This window comes from Haematobia irritans, chromosome 3 (assembly GCF_050003625.1).
Source record: "Haematobia irritans isolate KBUSLIRL chromosome 3, ASM5000362v1, whole genome shotgun sequence".
Taxonomy (NCBI): Eukaryota; Metazoa; Arthropoda; class Insecta; order Diptera; family Muscidae; genus Haematobia; species Haematobia irritans.
Genome location: NC_134399.1, coordinates 123698936 through 123718756, shown reverse-complemented (window position 1 = coordinate 123718756; position 19821 = coordinate 123698936). Strand labels below are relative to the sequence as shown.

The 19821-nt window shown below is 29.7% G+C and overlaps 1 protein-coding gene across 5 annotated transcripts in view; it reads left to right on the top strand.

Annotated features, from left to right (window-relative positions):
* The window catches only part of LOC142228861 (uncharacterized), a 116893-nt gene extending 97706 nt beyond the window's left edge, over positions 1-19187 (top strand). For 3 of the 5 annotated variants that reach the window (XM_075299388.1, XM_075299387.1, XM_075299391.1), the window contains 2 exons: positions 13304-13736; positions 17957-19187. In XM_075299388.1, coding sequence (XP_075155503.1) covers positions 13305-13736; positions 17957-18151 — 627 coding nt within the window. In that variant the 5' untranslated portion in view covers position 13304 and the 3' untranslated portion in view covers positions 18152-19187. Of the gene's footprint in view, positions 1-524; positions 685-9288; positions 9395-13303; positions 13737-17956 lie in introns of those variants that run through there. The other 2 variants (XM_075299386.1, XM_075299389.1) reach the window with 2 other exon arrangements.
* The last annotated feature ends 634 nt before the right edge of the window (positions 19188-19821 follow it).

Below are 19821 nucleotides of genomic sequence, written 5' to 3'. Positions count from 1 at the left end.
TCTGCTAGGTACATTTGAATGACACCATCACACGGGACAAATTATGGCAACAAAAAATATTTAATATTATTAAAAATAGTAATAATAACAAAAAAAAAAAATTAAAGCACTAGAGAAAAAAATTATAACAAATAAAAAAATATTATTTTTAGAAAATTTATAAATATATTTTTAGCAACACAGCACTGATTTAATTCAAACAACAATGAGCGTTATTATCTACATATCAATCGTCGTGGTTCCATTCAAATCGCCTCAGAAGAATCCATTTAGGTTACGTTCTTTAATGAAAGTGTTCGTCGTGTTTGATGTGTGTGAGTGTGTATATGTGAAGTGCCAACTAAAGATAAATAACAATAATAAAATTCAAATAAATAACAATAATAAAATTCAAATTTGTTTGCAGTTTGAAATGTTAATCGTCTTAAATCCAATCAACGACAAGCAATTAATGCAATTTATGCTCCCGAATGCCACCAAGTAATAAATGTTTTATAAATATTCTAAATAAAAATATAAAAAAATTAAACAGAAAACAACAAAAAAACAACAAATGCCCAACTAAGAACACAAACGAAATTAAGTTAATCATATATTCATCAACCAATCAGTTTTTGTGTTAACCGGCAAAATGCGTGTAAGCTTGCCTGGTGATTTGCTGATTCAAAGTGCTTTTGATCCAAGGTAGCCCATTTATTTATATATAACAATTCTTAATTTATCCAACATTTAAATCTATATATACATAAATATATACAAAAAGCTGACCTATATATTTGTCATGACCTATATTATTGAATTTTGTAAAATTAATAAACAAATATGTTTGAACACGTGTCTTATATGACCACAGCTCCGACCAATATATTCCGTCAACAACCATGGGGCTTACAATTCAATTCAAAATTAACTAAAAACCAAACGCCAAATACGGCTAAATTATTTGTGTATTTGAATTGAATTTAATTATTTTCAAATTATATCTGTTATTTATCTAATTTAGTTTATTTAAATGCATTCTAATTAAGTTTAATTTGATTTACGTAAACCTAATTCTAATTTATTCAGTTTACTTTGGTTTAGATAATAAAACTTAATTTACACCACAGTAAAAATATCACCAAAATATTTCCAAATAAAATGCCGATGGAGTTGATTACGGAATCAATTAAAAATTAACTCATACACCCAGCAAAAAAATTTGGAAGTTCTTCCAAAGACACAACTTTAAAAGCATTTCCAGAAGATTCACTCCCAATGATGTTATTTATTTTAACTACCCAGAAAGTTCTTTTAATTCAATTTTTAAGGTCAAACGTTTCCGACAAGCGTTAGAATCGACTAAAAATCATAAAAAGTATACAAATTATTTATTTGACAAAATATCAAATTCAAAACATTGAATTCGGATCACACCCAAAGAAGTGATGCAAATTCAGTGAAACCTAACAGGTTGGCTGATAAGTCCCCGGTCTGACACATAGATGGCGTCGCTAGTATTAAATGCATATTATTTTTATATAGTACCAACCTTTAAATGATTCGTGTCAAAATTTGACGTCAGTAAGTCAATTAGTTTGTCAGATAGAGAGTCTTTTGTGAAGCAACTTTTGTTATTGTGAAAAAATGGAAAAAAGGAATTTCGTGTTTTGATATAATACTGTTTTCTGGGAAAAAATACGGTGGAAGCAAAAACTTGGCTTGATAATGAGTTTCCGGACTCTGCCCCAGGGAAATCAACAATAACTGATTGGTATGCAAAATTCAAGCGTGGTGAAATGAGCACGGAGGACGGTGAACGCAGTGGACGCCCGAAAGAGATGGTTACCGACGAAAACATCCAAAAGTCCACAAAATTATTTTGAATAACCGTAAGGTGAAGTTGATCGAGATAGCAGAGGACTTAAAGATATCAAAGGAACGTGTTGGTCATATCATTCATCAATATTTGGATATGCGGAAACTCTGTGCAAAATGGGTGCGCCGCGAGCTGACATTTGACCAAAAACAACAACGTGTTGATGATTCTGAGCGATTTTGCAGCTGTTAACTTGTAATACACCCCAGTTTTTCCGCCGATATGTGACAATGGATGAAACATGGCTCCATCACTACACTCCTGAGTCCAATCGACAGTCGGCTGAGTGGACAGCGACCGGTGAACCGTCTCCGAAGCGTGGAAAGACTCAAAAGTCCGCTGGCAAAGTAATGGCCTCTGTTTTTAGGGATGCACATGGAATAACTTTTATTGATTATCTTGAGAAGGGAAAAACCATCAACAGTGACTGTTATATGGCGTTATTGGAGCGTTTGAAGGTCGAAATCGCGGCAAAACGGCCCCATATGAAGAAGAAAAAAGTGTTGTTCCACCAAGACAACGCATCGTGCCACAAGTCATTGAGAACGATGGCAAAAATTCATTAATTGGGCTTCGAATTGCTTCCCCACCCACCGTATTCTCCAGATCTGGTCCCCAGCGACTTTTTCTTGTTCTCAGACCTCAAAAGGATGTTCGCAGGGAAAAAATTTTGATCGCCAAAACTTAGGCCTATTTTGAGGCGAAACCGAAGGAGTACTAAAAAAATGTGTTTTTCTTTGTTAGACCGGGAACTTATCAGCCAACCTGTTATGACAAGCCCATGTTAAATTCATCGCTTCTGCGTCAATTTTGCACCACTTCCGGATCCAAAAATAACATTTTCATTACTTTTTTGGCGACGCTTTTTTTGTTGGGCAGTTAATCAAAATAAATTCATTTCACTACCGAAATAAACCTAATGTTAAAAACATTATTTTTTCTTTATTTTTTAATTATCGTAGACAGAAAAAAAAATTCGCTCACAATTTTCCAATTAAAATCTTAATTGAGTAATCAATTAAAAATTTAATTGATTCAACATCAATTAACAATTTAATTCATTCAACAAATTGTTTAATTAAAACAAAAATCAATGACAAAAGTATCAATTAATTTTTTATTTTACTTTCAATTAATTATTTTAATTGATACTGTCGTTTCTGTGATTGAAGACATTTTAATAAAAAAATTAATTGGATCAATTAATTTCGAAATTGAATTAGAAAATTTTGTGTGTAGCATCATGTAGGAAAAAAAAATAATTTTTAGGTCCTACCTCAATTAGTTCAAGAGCTATCCAGCAAAAAATTTTGTAAGTTATTCCAAAGGCACAATTTTAAAAACACTTCCAAAAATGTCCTCCCAAATATGTTATTTATTTAAACTACATAAAAAGTCTTTAAATTTATTTTTTTATAACTCGTTTTTCTTTTCATATTTTAATTTGGTAATTTTAATTGTTATACCCACCACCACAATGGACTATTCAGTCCATTGTGATACCAAATTGGTGAACTCCTCTCTTATCACTGAGTGCTGCCCGGTTCCATGTTAAGCTCAATAACAAGGGAGCTCCTTTTTATAGTGAGTCCGAACGGCGTTCCACATTGCAGTGAAACCACTTAGAGAAGCCTTGAAACACTCTGAAATGACACCAGCATTACTGAGGTGGGATAACCCACCGCTGACAAACTTTTTGGTGTTCGGTCGAAGCAGGAATCGAACCCACGACCTTGTGTATGCAATGCGGGCATGATAACGGTGGCTCCCGATACATGCCGTCCGTCTGTCTGTTGTCTTCAATAAAGGAGCTATCGTCCTGAAATTTGGCACCGAATCGTTTTTTGTGTGCGCGCAGGCCAAGTTCGAAGATGGGCTATATTGGTCCAGGTTTTGATAAAGCTCCCATATAAACCGGTCCCCCGATATGGGGTTTTAGGCTTATATAAACCGTAGTTTTTATCCAATTTGCCTGAAATTGGAAATCTGGATGTATTCTAGAATCATAAAGAGGTGTGCCGAAAATGGTAACGGTCCATGTTTTCATATAGCCCCCATATAGACCGATCTCCCGATTTTACTTCTTGGGCTTCTAGAATCCGTAGTTTTTACCCAATTTGTCTGAAATTGGAAATCTAGAGGTATTCAGGACCATAAAGAGGTGTGCCGAAAATGGTGAGTAACGGTCCATGTTTTCATATAGCCCCCATATAGACCGATCTCCCGATTTTACTTCTTGGGCTTCTAGAATCCGTAGTTTTTACCCAATTTGCCTCAGATTGGAAATCTAGAGGTATTCTAGGATATAGCCCCCTTATATACCGACCCCCCGACTTGGGGTATAGATTCTACAACTACAATTAGATGTGCTGAATATTGTGTGTATCCCCACATGTTTTTGCCATAGCCCCCATTAGACCGATTTCCCGATTTAACTCCCAGGGTTTTTAGAAATTGTAGTTTTTATCCGATTTGCCACAAATTAAAAATATACTGGCATTTTAGACCCACAAAATAGTGTATATGATTTAGTTTTTATCGGTCCATTTGGTAAGGCCTCCGTATAGACCGATTTTAGATCTTGAGGGTACAAAAAGTGCACTTATCATGAAAATTGCTTGAAACTGAATGTAAAATTCCAGATTTTACATCTTGTTATCATTTTTTTTCTGTGAATGCAAAGGGTTACAAAAGCAGCGTTGCCAGAATTGTTTCACCAAAAACCGCTAGATTTGCCCAAAAAACTAGCCAAAAAAAGCTAAATAATGTTAAAAAATAGCTAGAAAAAAGCTAAATTTTTTTGTATCAAAAGTCACATTTTTGATTGAAATTTAACAAACTTAAAGGCTTTATTTCACTTAAAATGCACATTATTTTAATTGTATTCATTTTATTTCCATTTCTGTGAGACTGTAAGAAAATCTATGTCATATTAGCTCTGTTTGCGTACTCGTGCGTACTCGATACATTTTGATTACTATCACAAATTTTTACTGGAAGTCCTTCATTTATATTTCCTAAAAACTTTTTTCCCGGTAAACTTGCAATTATCAGCTGGTTAATCACCAATGTCACATAGAATTGCATTAGAAAATATCAATATATTTCGTTTTAACTGAATTAATGATAAATTTGTGAACGTGTACACTTCTCCTAATATTACTCAAGAGAATAAAACCCATTCTAACTGTCTTGCAAGTTTATACTGAATAACTTTTATTCGAAAATTTCCCATACAAACCTATTGTCCAATTTTCGTAAATGTAAATCCATTCCATTAATAAATAGCAGATTTGTTTTGACCCTATCACTACGAATTTTTTATTGCATTTTTTTGATGTTAAAAAAATAATACCACATTCAAAACTTTATTTCCTTAATTATTTCTATGTTCGGTTCCAAAGATTTTGTACACTAATGATTTTGGTATTGATTCAGAGTCAAATTTGAATGTATTCGTTTTTTCAGCTTTTTCTTCATGAGCTACCACAGTGCTTTAAAAACGTGCTAACGACAACTTAAATTTCCAAATTCAGACTCGACTTTAAGTACAAATTATTCTGTGTATACGTTTTTAAAATAAAATGTTGAAAAACCTCTTCTTTTTTTGAACGCTATTTTGGTTTGTGGTCAAGATACAAAAACTCCACAAATTTAAAGACTATTTAATTAATTTTAAGAATTTTTTAGAATTGACCCTAGCCTTCTTTCATGAAAAGATACCCATTTTTAAGTTCACCTAACTATAAGGACAAAACGATTTTATCGGCTTTTGGACAAGGAAAACAGTTTTATAACATATAAGAAAAATTCACAAATGCTATTATAACCAAAATTCGCGTTCGTATTTTAATGACATGAAATCTTTGGCCTCATGACAATATTTTTTCAGTGTACAAAGCAATTCACATCTACTATTTTAATTTAGTAATATCATAATAACTTTAGAATACGTATTAAAATAACATGAAAAGGATAAACGAGTCAAATGCTATTATTCCTAATAATTTACTGACAGTTTATATATGGAATTTGTATGGTAATAGTAGATTTAAAGTTTACGATAACTTTTATGAAGACGAGGAAAAAACTTTACAACGAGGTGTATTTGCTGCAAAAATGCCCGCATAATGGCTTGAATAATTATTAAGGCTTCAATTGAGCTTTGAAATATGCAGAAAACCTTATTCTGGCAGCAAGACTTAGATAAAAACGAAGTTTTATCCATATCTCAATAGGAACATGTCGAAAATAAAAAAGCCAAAAATAGCTAAAAGGGTCATGAAAAAAAGCCAGAAAAAAAGCTAAAAGCTAAATGCATTTTTTCCCCGCTAAACGTCTTCAAAAAAAGCCAAATCTAGCGGGAAAAAAGCTAAATTGGCAACGCTGTACAAAAGTAAAATTTACTCCCCACAAAAAAATAAACATTTCAGGTTGTAGTTTTCGGGATTCTACTCAATTTAGTTTTGGGGCTAATTTTGAGTAGGCCCATATTCATAGCGCCGTTTGAAAGCCCAAATCCAGATTTCCAGTCAATATTGTCACCTAAACATGTCCAATACTTTAAATATCGTATAGTTGCATAGTCCAATTAGGTGAACATTTGAATTAAATCACTCATCATTCTCACTTTGCTTTCGCAATCACATCTGCTTATCATTTTTATAATACAGTTGTGGTAATTAATTGGACGTAGACTTACATTTTTGTGTATAAAATGGTTGCGCTGGTAATGAAGATATCGCTTTTTTGTATTGTTTGCTTTATCCATAACGATAAATAATTGATTTAATTAATTTACACCATTTGTACAAATATTTGATAGTACAAGTCGTTGCTATGGCATGACTACAAGGGAAAAGTGATAATTTTTACAAATTAACGTCTACATTATTAATATTTTAATATTATATGATACATTTTACCATATGGACAAAATAGTTTTAAATTAAATAATAAATTTATTAATGAAGTTGTTGACAACGAAAAATAGAAAACAAGAAAATAATGAAAAATCTATCGAATCGCATAAGGATATTATTAGGAAATTTTATATTGATGGAAAAAAAGTTGCATAATATTGACATATATTTGCTTCCCCCAGTGCGTATGATTCATAACATTTCAAATATCCAATGTTGCGTATGAGTACTAAGGTTTTTGGTTGAACGTATACGCCTTGATGATGTTTTAACAATACATTTTTATACCTTCCATCATAGGATGGGGGTATATTAACTTTGTCATTCCGTTTGTAACACATCGAAATATTGCTCTAAGACCCCATAAAGTATATATATTCTGGGTCGTGGTGAAATTCTGAGTCGATCTAAGCATGCCCGTCCGTCCGTCTGTTGTAATCACGCTAACTTCCGAACGAAACAAGCTATCGACTTGCAACTTGGCACAAGTAGTTGTTATCGATGTAGGTCGGATGGTATTGAAAATGGGCCATATCGGTCTACTTTTACGTATAGCCCCCATATAAATGGACCCTCAGATTTGGCTTGTGGAGCCTCTAACAGAAGCATATTACATCCGATCCGGCTGAAATTTGGTACATGGTGTTGGTATATGGTCTCTAACAACCATGCAAAAATTGGTCCACATTGGTCCATAATTATATATAGCCCCCATATAAACCGATCCCCAGATTTGGCTTGTGGAGCCTCTAAGAGAAGCATATTTCATCCGATCCGGCTGAACTTTGGTACGTGGTGTTGCTATATGGTCTCTAACAACCATGCAAAAATTGGTCCATATCGGTCCTTAATTATATATAGCCCCCATATAAACCGATCCGCAGATTTGGCTTATGGAGCCTCAAAGAGAAGAAAATTGCATCCGATCCGGCTGAAATTTGGTACATGGTGTTGGTATATGGTCTCTAACAAACATGCAAAAATTGGTCCACATCGGTCCGTAATTATATATAGCCCCCATATAAACCGATCCCCAGATTTGGCTTGTGGAGCCTCTAAGAGAAGCATATTTCATCCGATCCGGCTGAAATTTGGTACGTGGTGTTGCTATATGGTCTCTAACAACCTTGCAAAAATTGGTCCATATCGGTCCATAATTATATATAGCCCCCATATAAAACGTTCTCCAGATTTGACCTCCGGAGCCTCTTGGAGGAGCAAAATTCATCCGATCCGGTTAAAATTAGGAACGTGGTGTTAGTATATGGTCGCTAACAACCATACCAAAATTGGTCCAATCACACAAAACTTGATCCATATCGGTTCATAATCATGGTTGCCACTAGAGCCAAAAATAATCTACCAAAATTTTATTTCTATAGAAAATTTTGTCAAAATTTTATTTCTATAGAAAATTTTGTCAAAATTTTATTTCTATAGAAAATTTTGTTCAAATTTTATTCGGTTCATAATAAAATTTTCATCATTGTCAAAATTTTATTTCTATAGAAAATTTGTTCAAATTTTATTCGGTTCATAATCATGGTTGCCACTCTAGCCAAAAATAATCTACCAAGATTTTATTTCTATAGAAAATTTTGTCATAAGTTATTTCTATAGAAAATTTTGTTAAAATTTTATTTCTATAGACATTTTTGTCAAAATTTCATTTCTATAGAAAATTTTGTGAAAATTTTTATTTCTATAGAAAATTTTGTGAAAATTTTATTTCTATAGAAAATTTTGTTAAAATTTTATTTCTGTAGAAAATTTTGTCAAAATTTTATGTCTACTTTGTCAAACTGAATTATATACATATTGGATCGATCTTTTTTAATTTAATATATACCACGTATGGACTTACATACAATTTAGAAGATGGTGTTAGGAGGTTTTAAGATACATTGCCATCGGCAAGCGTTACCGCAACTTAACTGCCACTTGTGGGTGGCAGTGTTTAGAGGAAGTTTCTACGCAATCCATGATGGAGGGTACATAAGCTTCGGCCTGGCCGAACTTACGGCCGTATATACTTGTTTTTTTTTTTTGTTTTTTCAATTTAATTATACTCTCAAAAAAATAGGCTTGAAATCGTTTTATATAAAAAACATGAAATCAGTATTTTTGCAAAGAAAAGAAGAAGATCTAAAATGTAACAAAACAAAGGTACTTTCAAATTCTTCTCAAATTATCTAAAATCTTGCAAACTGCAAGCTATATTTCCAAATAAAAAAGTCTGGTATAAAATATAAACATTTAATAGTTTTTCATAGTAAAAAACTATAAACAACTTTTATATCATAATATAATCTGTGGGTATATTTTCTGTAATGCAAGAGAAATAAAGTTTGTGTACAAATACTAAAATGTATCCAATAAAGGGCAAAGTTTATATAAAAGCAAAATTATCTATAATATTTATATCACCTATAAAGTGAATTAGTTTTTTTTTATCTGGCACAAAGAAAAGGTTTTACTGATAATTGCCCTTTTGCAAATGTAACAAAATTTTCTGAACTATTTCCAGTTGATATTGTGATTTCAAATAGTACGGACCAAAAATGTGAAACAATATTCCAACTAGTTCGTGAATAGTGTTAAATATTAATACTTGGTATGTTTCGGGGCAAAGTGGTATATTTTCCCATTAAAATGTAATTCAGTATTGTAGCAGTATATGAAAACGATATGGTCCAAAATTAATGTGAAAAAGATACAAATTACGAATTCCAGTACTATCAATAGATTATCTATCTCTGAATGTAGCGAAAAAGATATCAGAAAACTACGCAGAATGCGGTCAAGCATACACCCTTCGCCATGGATTTTAAGCTTTCAATCTTGGTGCACAGAAAACATTTTCACGAAAATTTTTCCAATTAAAGTCTTGAGTTAAAAAAAATATTTAATTAAAAATTTAATTGATAAAACAAATATATTAATTGAAACAAAAATCAATCACAAAAATTAATAGTATCAAATCAATCACAAAAATTAATAGTATCACAAAAATTAATAGTGATTAAAGACATTTAATTTAAAATGTCTTTAATCACAATTAATTTCGTGATTGAATCAGAAAAAAATGTCTTTGTGTGTGTGAAGTTTAAACTGTAAAAGTGAATGCAAGTTTACGCGCCTAAAAAAGAGGGAGATATGTAAAACAGACCAGAAAAAATATTTTGGAAGTTGTTCCACAAACATTTCTTTTTAAGCGCATCCCGGGATCCTCCACCAATTTTTTTCACTTCCGATAATTTTTTTTTTGAAAAGCCTTATAAAGACCGTTTAACGAGAAAATTTAAATTTTGGGCGATTAAATTTCACAAAAAATAATACAAAATCAATAAAACAGTAAAAATCAATGAAAATAAAATTAAAAGTTTTACCTCAGCGAAAAAGTCAACTGACACAGGTCGGTTGACTTTTTCGCTGCCATGGAAGATCCTTTGAGAAGATTTTGCAAATTACGAAAATTTTAAATTTTCTGTTGATTAAATGGAAAAATATATTTCTACAAAAATATGTGCCGAAAATAACAAAATAAAAGTGATGTTTAACATAAAAAAAACAAATGTTTAGAAAAATATTTGATAAAAAAATAATCTTGGTTCTTTAGTTTTTTAAAAATAATAATAAAGAACGTCTCTAGAAGTAGTTAAAATGTTATGCCTTGGTTAGTACGGTAAAACCACATAATTTTAATAGAACATCTCTAGAAGTAGTTAAAATATTATGCCTTGGTGTCATAGTACGGTAAAACCACATAATTTTAACAATAATAATTTCGGTGCTTCATCTTCGTTAAGGCATTCTATTATGGCGCCTACAAAGCCAGGTTCAACACCCGGTTGAAGCGAAAAAATTTTCAAATTCAAAAAATTTTTTAAAATATTTTTGACAATAGTTTTTATAGAATTTTGACAATACTTTTATAGAAACAAAATTTTCATAAAATTTTCTATAGAAATAAAATTTCGACAAAATTTTCTATAGAAATAAAATTTTGGCAAAATTTTCTATAGAAAAAAATTTTGAAAAAATTTTCTATAGAAAAAAAATTTTTGAGAAAAAAATTTCTATAGAAAAAGAAATTTTGACAAAAGTTTCTATAGAAAAAGAAATTTTGACATAATTTTCTATAGAAATAAAATTTTGACAAAAATTTTTATAGAAATAAAATTTTAACAAAATTTTTTATTGAAATAAAATTTTGACAAAATTTTCTATAGAAATAAAATTTTGACAAAATTTTCTATAGAAATACAATTTTGGCATTATTTTCTATAGAAATAAAATTTTGCAAAAATTTTCTATAGAAATAAAATTTCGCCAAAAAAAGTTTCTATAGAAATAAAATGTTGACAAAATTTTCGATAGAAATAAAATTTCGCCAAAAAGTTTCTATAGAAATAAAATTTTGACAAAATTTTCTATATAAATAAAATTTTGACAAAATTTTTTATAGAAATAAAATTTTGAGAAAATTTTATATAGAAATAAAATTCTGAAAAAAAATTATAGAAATAAAATTTTTAAAAAGATTTATAGAAATAAACTTTTGCAAAATAAATTTTTTTGTTTTGGTAAATTTTCTCCAATTTTGGGTCGAGAGATGATTGAGATCCAGAGATTTGGTGGCCATGAGTCCTGTTGGAATGTCCATGTCTTGTGGCCGAAATGTTTGTCTGCCATGGGCTTCATACTGTCTAGGACATTTTTTGCTAATATTCGGCATTTATTTTTACCCCACGGTCGTTACAGCGGTATCATCGACGGCGCATGAGTTCTGATGGTCAATCGAATGTGTAGATTTTCAGCTGACCTTTTTGGCAAATAAGGCCGACTATTTTATTTGTTCACAAACTGCTCAATTCGGAATGGATTTTCATTGGTGTTCTTTAACAACCATGCAAAAATTGGTCCATATAGGTCCATAATTATATATAGCCCCCATATAAACCGATCCCCAGATTTGACCTCCAGAGCCTTTTGCAGGAGCAAAATTCATCCGATCCGGTTGAAATTTGGAACGGGGTGTTAATATGTGGTCTCTAACAAACACGCAAGGATTGGTTCACATCGGTCCATAATTATATGTAGCCCCCATATAAATCGATCCCCAGATTTGATCTCCGGAACCTCTTGGAGGAGCAAAATTTATCCGATTCGGTTGAAATTTGGTACGTGGTGTTAGTATATGGTCTCTAATAACCATTCAAAAATTGGTCCATATCGGTCCATAATTATATATGGGGGCTATAAAACCGTTCCCCAGATTTGATCTCCGGAGCCTCTTGGAGGACCAAAATTCATCCGATTCGGTAGAAATTTGGAACGTGGTGTTAGTATATGACCGCTAATAACCATGTCAAAAATTGATCCATATCGGAATAGAATGAAATTGGCTTTAGTGCCATATTGGATTCACTTTTTTTGTGAGTGGATTTTGGAGAGTAAGAACAGACAAACATTTCGGACGCAGACCACCCAGCAAAAAATACTTCAGCAGTATGAGTTTAGTTGCGCTTTTTGTTATACAATAAAGTAGGCAGTGCATCCACCCTGCATGTATCGTTGACAATAACGTAAACGAGTAATCAAACTTGTTTTAGATGTATAAAAGGTAGTGCTGTTTTCCTTCAAACCAAAAATGCTATAAAATAGGAAACTCAAGATTATGTATCACTTCTGAGCAATATTGCTATTGAAATTAGCAATTATATCAGCGCTATGTAGAAGCTGCTTTAAATCGGGACATCACCCACAAAAATCAGCGCTGATTCGGTTGTTTTGTAAGCAGTTGGTACCACCTCTCTCCCTTACAATCCTGCTGAAATAGTGCTCCATTTTTTGCTGGGCATGGTAATTCCAACAGGACTCACAACTTTCGCACTCACTCCAATCTCCGTTGGAATTTTCCATAGAGCCGCGTTCGTGCGTCGTGTGATGGCTTTGTCGGTCTTTAAAGGCCATAATTCGAGCCAATTCACACTAATCTTAACTTATTCTAAACTTCGATGTTTCGAAATTTTTTGCTTTTGAAAAAAAAAACAAACAATATAGTGTTTTTAAGCTTGCTGCATTACATATCAGCCACCCTGTATAAACTTTGTGGTATCTGAGATCAATATTTACAAGCGGAATAACAAAGTTAGTATATCCCCCCATCATATGGTGGAAGGTATAAAAATCCCGAATATGCATCTCTAACCCGAGCCTTTTCAAAAACTCCCTCATCAGTAGAGCTTTATGAACGTGATATGATGAATGTGCTATGCATTCAAATGATAAGAAACGTGATTTTCTTAACAACAAATACGACAATTTTACAAAACGTAATTAAACTGTCTTTTGATTCCTTTTTAAGCTGCCAGGAACTACTGTAAACTTAGGCGAAAATATTTAAATCAATTAGAATTGCATCACATTATTTTTTTTTTAATTTCTTTGTCTTGTAACGTCTATCACAATCGATTCTGATATTTATTGCGACATTTTTTGTTTATCATTTTTTTTCTAGCATGGTACTACAAAATCACAACACCATACCAACACGATCTGGAACATTGACGAACTCAAATCGTACCGCCAGCCCATCGACAACCAGCACCAGTAGTACGGATGAATCGTTGTCATTGCCACCATCACCCCCACCACCCGCCACCACATTCAGAATGAATCAACAACGACCAATTATTGATCTCTTAGTGGCCATGATTGCTGTGCCCATTTTGATTCTGTGTGCTTTACAATTGGAAAAGAATCTCCATGATATGGGCAATAGTCCTGAGAGTAGATGGCTTGTCTTTGCTTTGGGTATTGGTATGCTGATTGTCAGTGTTATAATATGCGGATATGTTACACATCGTATGGGAGTATGCATATGGGCGGGTCCCATTGATGAGACGGGCAATCGTGTGGGTAGTTCAAGTGGGAGTCGAAGTGTGACACATGTAAGTATACATTTTTTGTAGAATTATAACTAACCCCATTCCGATATTCGGAACCTCAAATCGCAAGAATTTTTAAATATTGTAACGAAAAAATCGAGATGCCCTCAGACTTAAATCAAATTTTAATTTGAGATTTCCCCTAAGGAGAAGTATAATGCCAAATTTTAATTTTATATGATTTAGGGTAAGGAAAATATCATCAAACGAAAATCGGAAAATGAGGGAAATTATTGTACTTAAAAATGTATCCAGTAGTGACAGTCAATTTTCTAGTCTCTCTTTCCAATTAATGCTGCACAATTTTATTTTTAATTAAATGACAAGCATGCCTGTTTTCTATATCCTAGCTCGAGCATTACTTCTGAATCTACTTTCATACAGTCACAATTATCACCAGCATTCCTGTAGAGGATCAAACACTGAAAAAACAATTTTTGATATATTTGGAAGAATTCTGCCAATACTGGTAGATTTTTTTTTACTGTTTGGTAGATTGGCCGAATTCTTGATGTTTTGGTATATTTTGAAAAATATTCCTCTACAACTAAGAGTTACTCACAAATTTTCTATAAAAATACAATATTTACACAATTTTCTATAGAAATAAAATTTTGAAAAAATTTTCTATAGAAATAAAATTTTGAAAAAAATTTCTATAGAAATAAAATTTTGACAAAATAAAATTTTGATAAAATTTTCTATAGAAATAAAATTTTGACAAAATTTTCTATAGAAATAAAATTTTGACAAAATTTTCTATAGAAATATGCTTTTGACAAAATTTTCTATAGAAACAAAATTTTGATAAAATTTTCTATAGAAATAAAATTTCGAGAAATTTTCTATAAAAATAAAATTTTGAGAAAATTTTCTATAGAAATAAAATTTTGAGAAAATTTTCTATAGAAATAAAATATTGACAAAATTTTCAATAGGAATACAATTTTGACAAAATTTTCTATAGAAATAAAATTTTGACAAAATTTTCTATAGAAATAAAATTTTGACAAAATTTTCTATAGAAATAAAATTTTGACAAAATTTTCTATGGAAATAAAATTTTGACAAAATTTTCCATAGAAATAAAATTTTGACAAAATTTTCTATAGAAATAAAATTTTGACAAAATTTTCTATAGAAATAAAATTTTGACAACATTTTCTATAGAAATAAAATTTTGACAAAATTTTCTATAGAAATAAAATTTTTACAAAATTTTCTATAGAAATAAAATTTTGAGAAAATTTTCTATAGAAAAAAACGTTGACAAAATTTTCTATAGAAAAAGAAATTTGACAAAATTTTCTATAGAAAAACAATTTTGACAAAATTTTCTATCAAAATAAAATGTTTACAAAATTTTCTATAAAAATAAAACGTTTACAAAATTTTCTATAGAAATAAAATTTTGACAAAATTTTCTATAGAAATAAAATTTTGACAAAATTTTCTATAGAAATAAAATTTTGACAAAATTTTCTATAGAAATAAAATTTTGACAAAATTTTCTATAAAAATAAAATTTTGACAAAATTTTCTATACAAATAAAATTTTGACAAAATTTTCTATAGAAATTAATTTTGACAAAATTTTCTATAGAAATAAAATTTTGACAATAGAAATAAAATTTTGAGAAAATTTTCTATAGAAATAAAATTTTGGCAAAATTTTCTATAGAAATAACATTTTGACAAAATTTTCTATAGAAATAAAATTTTGACAAAATTTTCTATAGAAATAAAATTTTGACAAAATTTTCTATAGAAATAAAATTTTGACAAAATTTTCTATAGCAATAAAATTTTGACAAAATTTTCTATAGAAATAAAATGTTGACAAAATTTTCTATAGAAGTAACATTTCGACAAAATTTTCTAGAGAAATAACATTTTTCTATAGAAATAAAATTTTGACAAAATTTTCTATAGAAATAAAATTTTGTCAAAATTTTCTATAGAAATAAAATTTTCATTCGTTTTGTTTTGTTATTGTTGGTTTTGTTCTTTAATCATTGTAGTTGTTTTTTGATTTCAGCTTTAAACCATGCATTGACTAAACTACAAGTGTAGCTTAACCAACAGAGGAAAAGAATGTTTGTCAAATTTATTTGGTCAAAGCCCTATAGACTGCAAGATGGTTGGATGGACGCACGTTTCGGAATTACCACATTCCTCATCAGCATCCTCTACTTGCAGCAAAACTATCAACCAATTATCAGAATAAATTCAGGCCGTTCATTAAACCCAACAATGAACCACACTTGAACCTTCCGAAAAAAGGTTTTGAATGATAGCCGGCTTATGCGGAAATAAATTCGTACAAACATATCTCTTTTCCTAAGCTACACTTGTAGTTTAGTCAATGCATGGTTTTAAGCTGAAATCAAAAAACAACAATGCTTAAAGAACAAAACCAACAATAACAAAACGAATGACAAAAAGAGGAAGCACGCTCACAATAAACCCAGCCAACTGCACTCAAATCCATGATTTTACAGTGACATAGGAAAAGAGATATGTTTGTACGAATTTATTTCGGCATAAGCCGGCTATCATGCAAAACTTTTTTCGCAAGGTTCAGGTGTGGTTCATTGTTGGGTTTAATGAACGGCCTGAATTTATTCTGATAATAGGTTGATAGTTTTGCTGCAAGTAGAGGATGCTGATGAGGAATGTGGTAATTCCGAAACGTGCGTCCATCCAACCATCTTGCAGTCTATAGGGCTTTGACCAAATAAATTTGACAAACATTCTTTTCCTCTGTTGGTTAAGCTACACTTGTAGTTTAGTGTATGCATGATTTTAGGCTAAATCAAAAAATAAAATTTTGACAAAGTTTTCTATAGTAATAAAATTTTGACAAAATTTTCTATAGAAATAAAATTTTGACAACATTTTCTATAGAAATAAAATTTTGAAAAAAATTTCCATAGAAATAAAATGTTGACAAATTTTTCTATAGTAATAAAATGTTGACAAAATTTTCTATAGAAATAAAATTTTAACAAAATTTTCTATAGAAATAAAATTTTAACAAAATTTTCTATAGAAATAAAATTTGACAAAATTTTCTACAGAATTAAAATTTTGACAAAATTTTCTATAGAAATAACATTTTGAGAAAATTTTCTATAGAAATAAAATTTTAACAAAATTTTCTATAGCAATAAAATTTTGAGAAAATTTTCTATAGAAATAAAATTTTGACAATATTTTCTATAGAAATCAAATTTTGACAAAATTTTCTATAGAAATAACATTTTGACAAAATTTTCTATAGATATAAAATTTTGACAATATTTTCTATAGAAATAAAATTTTGACAAAATTTTCTATAGAAATAACATTTTGACAAAATTTTCTATAGATATAAAATTTTGACAAAATTTTCTATAGAAATAAAATTTTGAAAAAATTTTCTAAGATATACAATTTTGACAAAATTTTCTATAGAAATAAAATTTTGAGAAAATTTGCTATAAAATACAATTTTGACAATACAAGTAATATAAAATGAGAAAATTTTCGATAGAAATAAAATTTTGAGAAAATTTTATATAGAAATATATGTCATATTTTCTATAGAATAAAGAAACACAAGGAATATATCGATGAGAATAGCTTGATATCTGTTGGTTTATTTAAATAAAAAAAAAATAATTCTTTCCTTTGAAATGAAATTTTAGACTAACGATGTTTTCTATTACTGGTAAATTTGTCTGTTCAAAAGCAAATAAACATTTGTTTATGATACGTTTGTTCCCAACAAAACTTTGTTTAGCTTAAAAAAAAACAACTTTAACAACAAAACAAAACTTCGTAGGTCTAAAATTTTGTCTCACAGAAATAGAAATTATTTTTTTCGTGTCGCTAGGTAGGTGATAACTGAAGGAAAGTAAGAACATGATCAGTGCGACCTTAAGAATTCCGACCAGGCATATATGTTAGATTAGAGGACACATTGATACCGAACCTACCAATAAAGAAAACTTATGGAAGACGTCGAGGAGACAAAATTAATATGTTTGACATATAAAGTGAAAATAGGAAGAGAAAATTTGAATGAATGAATGCTCATGTGATTGACTGCCAGCAAGAGCCATTAATCTTAGCTAACATAACCGAAATTTTTTAATCTTCTATTTAGATTATTGAAGATTTTCCGAAATACTTAAAGAAAATATGAATTATTAATTCTCTCGTTTATTTCCACTTCACAGATAAATTCCCAAAATGACATTCTACGAATAGTAGACTCACTGCCACCTAGCTATGATAGTGTGGTTAAATTCGATATACCACCACCGCCCTATGACTGTCTCGTAATCGATATGGAACAATGCAAAGATGAACAGGATTCACCGGATAAGGCGAATACAACAACCACCACCGATACATCTGTAGTTCATATGTAAAGAAGACAAACAACAAAATCTGCAAACAAACGATTAATCCCTTGGGAGAGAGAATTGAAAAGAGATTGAAATAATTTTGAATTTTTTCTAATAGAAAATCTATACAAAATATTTCATTTGAAGCACATATATAGGGCTTTTTTATACTGCTTTTTTTGTAAATAGATGCATTTTTTTAGTTTGACCAAAATGTTTGCCAATGAGGAAAATCAAGGGCTTGGAATATTGTAAAGGACAATTCTTGACTTTTTCCAAATAGAGGGAGAGAGAAAAAAATGTATAGTATTTTATATATTTTGCTAGCGCCTAAAAGTTAAGGAAATTTTTATCATGTGTTGTATTAAGAAAAAATATGTATATGAATTTTATAATTGAAAGAAAATAGACACAAAATATTTTTCAATCAAAAATTAATTGATCGAATCAACAACAAAGAACAGGGGCATCGATTAAAATTTAATTGGATTTTTGATTGACATGAAACATTAAATGATTCACTTTTGGGTGAAAAAGTCTTATTTTGTTTAATAATGAAATTGTTAAAATTATTTTTTTAATTATATCGTTTCCGAAATTCAATTAACATTTTGATTGAAATAATTTCAGTGAACTATTACGAATTATTAAATTATGTCACGGCAGCTATATTCACACATATATAAATACACATATACACGTACACATGCACATACATATACCCTTACCCACACACATACACACACAAACCAATTCATCTAGTCCGAAATTTGTGTAATCCTCTACTTAAATATTATATAAAACCATATTCATATGTATATATAGGAATAATGCTATTACATATAGCACACGAACCCACACGAAGGTAATTATGCATAACTGTGTATATAATTACATTAATAAGTTGTATATATATTTATAAATTTATATTTAGTTAGTAAATTAAAAATTTCCATACCGAGGTATTCCTAGTAGTTAGACGATATAAACCTAGGTCTAAATAAGATTGTTTATAAGATTTTTGTAAGAAAACGATGCAATAAATTTTATTCATTTTGAACTGTGAATTTTTAATTTGCATAAAGGTGGCGTTGTTTTTAAAATAAGGTAAGTAATCTTAGTAACTTCTATACAAATGTTGACAAATAGAAATAAAATTTTGGCAAAATTTTCTATAGAAATTTTGTCAATAGGAATAACATTTTGACAAAATTTTCCATACAAATAAAATTTTAACAAAATATTCTATAGAAATAAAATTTTGACAAAACCTTACATAGAAATAAAAATTTGACAAAATCTTACATAGAAATAAAATTTTGACAAAATTTTCTATAGAAATAAAATTTTAAGAAAATTTTCTATAGAAATAAAATTTTAAAAAAATCTTCTATAGAAATAACATTTTGAGAAAATGTTCGATAGAAATAAAATTTTGACAAAATTTTCTATAGAAATAAAATTTTGACAAAATTTTCTATAGAAATAAAATTTTGACAAAATTTTCTATAGGCATAAAATTTTGAGAAAATTTTCTATAGACATAAAATTCTGAAAAGATTTTCCATACAAATAAAATTTTAACAAAATTTTCTATAGAAATAAAATTTTGACAAAATCTTACATAGAAATAAAAATGTTGACAAAATTTTCTATAGAAATAAAATTTTGACAAAATGTTCGATAGAAATAAA